Below are 3,869 nucleotides of genomic sequence, written 5' to 3' on the forward strand. Positions count from 1 at the left end.
CCAAAAAAAAAAAAAAAAAAAGAAAAAGAAAAATGTATTCTATTTGTCATTATATTATATAATTGAATCAATAACCTAAATTCATTGTTATGTTGCATATCATAAAGTTCTCCCATTGGTGGTATTTGTTGCGTTCTTTCCATACTTCCGTAGGAATGCTACATTTCCTTGTTAAACTTTCTATTATCTTCAAACATATTTGGTCTGCTACTGGGCTTATCCAACTAGATTTTGAAAGATGTTGCTAATGTTATTATGTTTTTCTTTGTCCTATAAGTTTTAAGTTTCAACGGATGATTGATTCATCGGTGGCTTCTTTATATTTTTTGCAGGTTTTGTTCTCAGATGCTAGGGTATTGGGCCTTGGTCCAAGATTTATGTCTCTGTATATACAGAAGCTGGCTGTGAGTGTTCTTTGAACCTGTATTAATTTTTTAATATCTGAACTGGTATTTATTATTTTTTTTTTATGATATCAGATTGAGCGAAGAATATACTACGATGAAACTGAAGGCTTGGCAGTTGAATGGCTCGAAACTACATCTACATTGGTGCTTAGTTTTTTTGGTACTAGGCGCTCGCATAGGAGTAGAGGTTCAATTAAGTGGAAGGCATTGGAAGATGTTGCACTAGTTGTTTCTCCTTGCGACCAGAATGTTAAACAGAGGGCGCTTGGAGCGAGTCCTAGTGAGTTGGGTGGAACAGGCACAGGGGGTGCTGTTGTGGAACAAGAATCCAATTTGAAATCTCATGTTTCAGATACTGGAATTGACCCTGCAGTTTTCCCCCTCACAGTAAGGCTCCTTTCGACATTACCAGTAGCACTTCATGCCGTCGGTGGCGATGATGGACCCATCGACATCGGGGTTAGGCTATACATGAGCTCATATTTAAAGTAATATATGGTGTTTGATGTGGCAAATCATTTGTTGCCAATCCACTGCTCCTTCCTTCAGCATGTGATATAATGACACAGACAGTTTTTTCTCTTTTTGCTTTCTGGGAATTGCCTAGCTCTGTTGTAGATAAGAAAATCAGTGCAAGGCAATAGGGTTTTAGTGACGTTGTTGTAATATCTGCTGGAGCTTCATTAAGTAGGGAAGAAAACATGATCGATCTGGTGGAGAGAGTTGTAGATAAAGGATGGAGAAAGAAATACAATGCGGCTTCAGCTCTAATTGCTTTTTAGTTGTGTAGGGGAAAGAAAGGAAGCTGGTTTCTGGAGAAGGCCGTTGTTTTTTGTCGGCCAGTTCCCATTCACTGAAACTTTTTTGTGATGCGGCTTGATGCTGGATCCCTCCCACCCATCAGCAACCCAGCTTCATACTAAATACATTGCTTTCTCCTCTCATCACTTTGTTTGCAGCCCAATCAAGATTTTTTTTGGTCGTTGGGCAGCTCGAAAACTAGGTTGTATTGATTGATACCTCTTCTTAGGTACCTTTCTGTATTTTTATAACTTTCTGAGAATGGTTTGCCGCTGCTGTTCGAATACATAATTTCCTTATGTTGCGACACAGGTGTTCATCATTTTACTGCAGGTATTCTCGCCTTGCGTTGGTAGCTTTGATTGTACTATTTAAACCAAATAATGATATTAACATCTACGATTGCTTTCATAATGGTTTCAAATGATCAAGTTTGGCTTTGGTTTTGAAGGAATGAAGAAGGTAGGTTGGTTACTTATAATAGGTTGTCTTAAAACCCATCAATAAACAAACTCGAAGAATCTGTTTCTAGACACTGTAGCTTTTGGGTCTGAACTTTACTTTCGTAGGGTCTGAAATTTGGGCTTTAGCATTTATTGGCTTCCATTACTGTATTTGGGTCATTTTCAGATGTGCAGTGCCCTTGATTCTGCTACTAAGTTGGTTGAATCAACCACAAAATCAAGATTTTTGCAGGAGAAGATTGTGGAGGAGCTTGAACATGTTTTTGAAAAGGGACATTCTACAAGAGCAGCCGCCATGGTCCACCCTATCCAATTGTAGCTCTCAAGTTGCTCAGAATGAAGGTCAGCTTAGGCTTTTTATGCATTACATTAAGGATATTCTCATATTTGAAGCATGGTGGAACTGTTCTTGTTTGAGCAATATTCATATTCACTCCTTTGATTCATTCACTTCTTTCTTATGCATTAGGGGTAGTTGAAATAAATAGACTAAGACTCTACTTTGAACCTTTAAAGTTTATTTCATTTCCGTCCTCAAACTTTTATAATATATGTTTTGGTTCTTTAACTTTAAATAACTATTTTGATCGTTATATTTTGCTCTATATTGCTCTATAGTTTACATCTACTAAAATGTTTATATGAAGATAATTTTAATCTATAGAATAGCATTTTTCATGGTACTTGTGAACCAATATAGTTGCACTGAGAATGTTTGCTTAATCCAACATTTTTAAATGTTGTGAAAATTATCTTATTTATAATCAAATATATTACCCGGACATGGAAAGAATAATAAATGAAAAAAACAATATATGAAAAGATACCTATACTAATATGGTAAATATCTAAATATTTGCTTATAATAAAATATCAAATATGATATATATGATATACTATAATTTAGTACTAAATTTGTAAAACCATCGTCATAAATAACAATAATTCTATAATATTTACAAGCGTCAGAAAAAAAAAAATTAATTATTGTTCTTTTTTTATCATGCGAAATAAAAAGAAAAACATAAGCTTCCATTTCAAGCAATAAGGATGAATGAAAACTTAGGAAAAGTGACAAGACATGCATTTCTTTTTTCCTTTAGTTTTCATTTTTTTGGAAATTATAAGGTAAATAAATTGTCGCATTCAAATTCTCACATGACTTTCCCCATTTTAATTAATTAATTAATTCTACATTTTCCAATTTTAATTTTCCACCCACCAGACCACTCCCACGTGAAAAAAAAGTGATTTTTTTTCTTTATATAAATTAACGTAACTTAATAATAAATTTAACGTTAAAAATGTACTTTGTCCTTGATGCCTCTCCAATATTTTTAATTTTATATTTAAAAATACAGGACAGTATATTTTATTTTATTTTATTTTAGGGATTCTTCTGATAAATTATTTATAAATTTATTTATTTACCCTAATGAATATATTTCTATTTAAACAAATATTTGAAACTACAGGTATATATATATATATAGTAAGTTGAATGTGAGATTTTTAAATATAATTAATTTATGAAATGAAAGTGAAAGAAATCGGTGATACCAATAATGCCAGCTGTCCAGCTTCAACTAATCCTTATAAACTCGTAATCAAAGGGTGACGTATCTGATTAGGTAACCTAATTCATATCCACATATAAATTTATTCTATTTTGTTTTTATTTTTAAAAAATCAGAATTATGACGTGATTATTCTTAAAAATAGAAAATTAAATAAAATTGGGTATCATATATTAATGTTAATGAGTATTACTAAAAAATTATAAATATAAAAGATTTCGTAAAAGAAGTATTATTATTAAAATTATGTCTGATTAATTATATTGTAGTCATAATTGGTAGAAATAATATAACGAAAATTACCATATATTATTAAATAGGATAATCACAAACATATTATTTATTTATTTATTTATTGTGGATATTCTTGATTTGTGTGGAGATGGGCAGAGACGACAAGCTATTAAGACCAAACAAATATTTTATAATGAAAACATACACTGTCTGGAAGCCACGAACGACATTGCATGTCTCTTGAGCTTTGAATGTTATGGCTCTTTGCTTTCTTCCAATCTTTTCTTCATCAAAATTTATAATAAAATATTCAAACTAATTAACATAAATTACAAAGGTTCCGATTGGATTGTATTTTTTTTTTTTTTTTTTTTTTTTTGGTTTGC

General features: G+C 31.6%; 1 protein-coding gene across 1 annotated transcript in view; it reads left to right on the plus strand.

Annotated features, from left to right (window-relative positions):
- Positions 1-1,619, plus strand: part of LOC111489125 (DIS3-like exonuclease 2) — a 7,008-nt gene extending 5,389 nt beyond the window's left edge. The window contains exons 6-7 of the mRNA XM_023137177.1: positions 333-404; positions 480-1,619. Of these exons, the coding sequence (XP_022992945.1) occupies positions 333-404; positions 480-899 (492 nt within the window). The 3' untranslated portion in view covers positions 900-1,619. The remainder of the gene's footprint in view (positions 1-332; positions 405-479) is intronic.
- The last annotated feature ends 2,250 nt before the right edge of the window (positions 1,620-3,869 follow it).

The sequence above is a fragment of the Cucurbita maxima genome, unplaced genomic scaffold (assembly GCF_002738345.1).
Source record: "Cucurbita maxima cultivar Rimu unplaced genomic scaffold, Cmax_1.0 Cma_Scf00014, whole genome shotgun sequence".
Classification (NCBI taxonomy): Eukaryota; Viridiplantae; Streptophyta; class Magnoliopsida; order Cucurbitales; family Cucurbitaceae; genus Cucurbita; species Cucurbita maxima.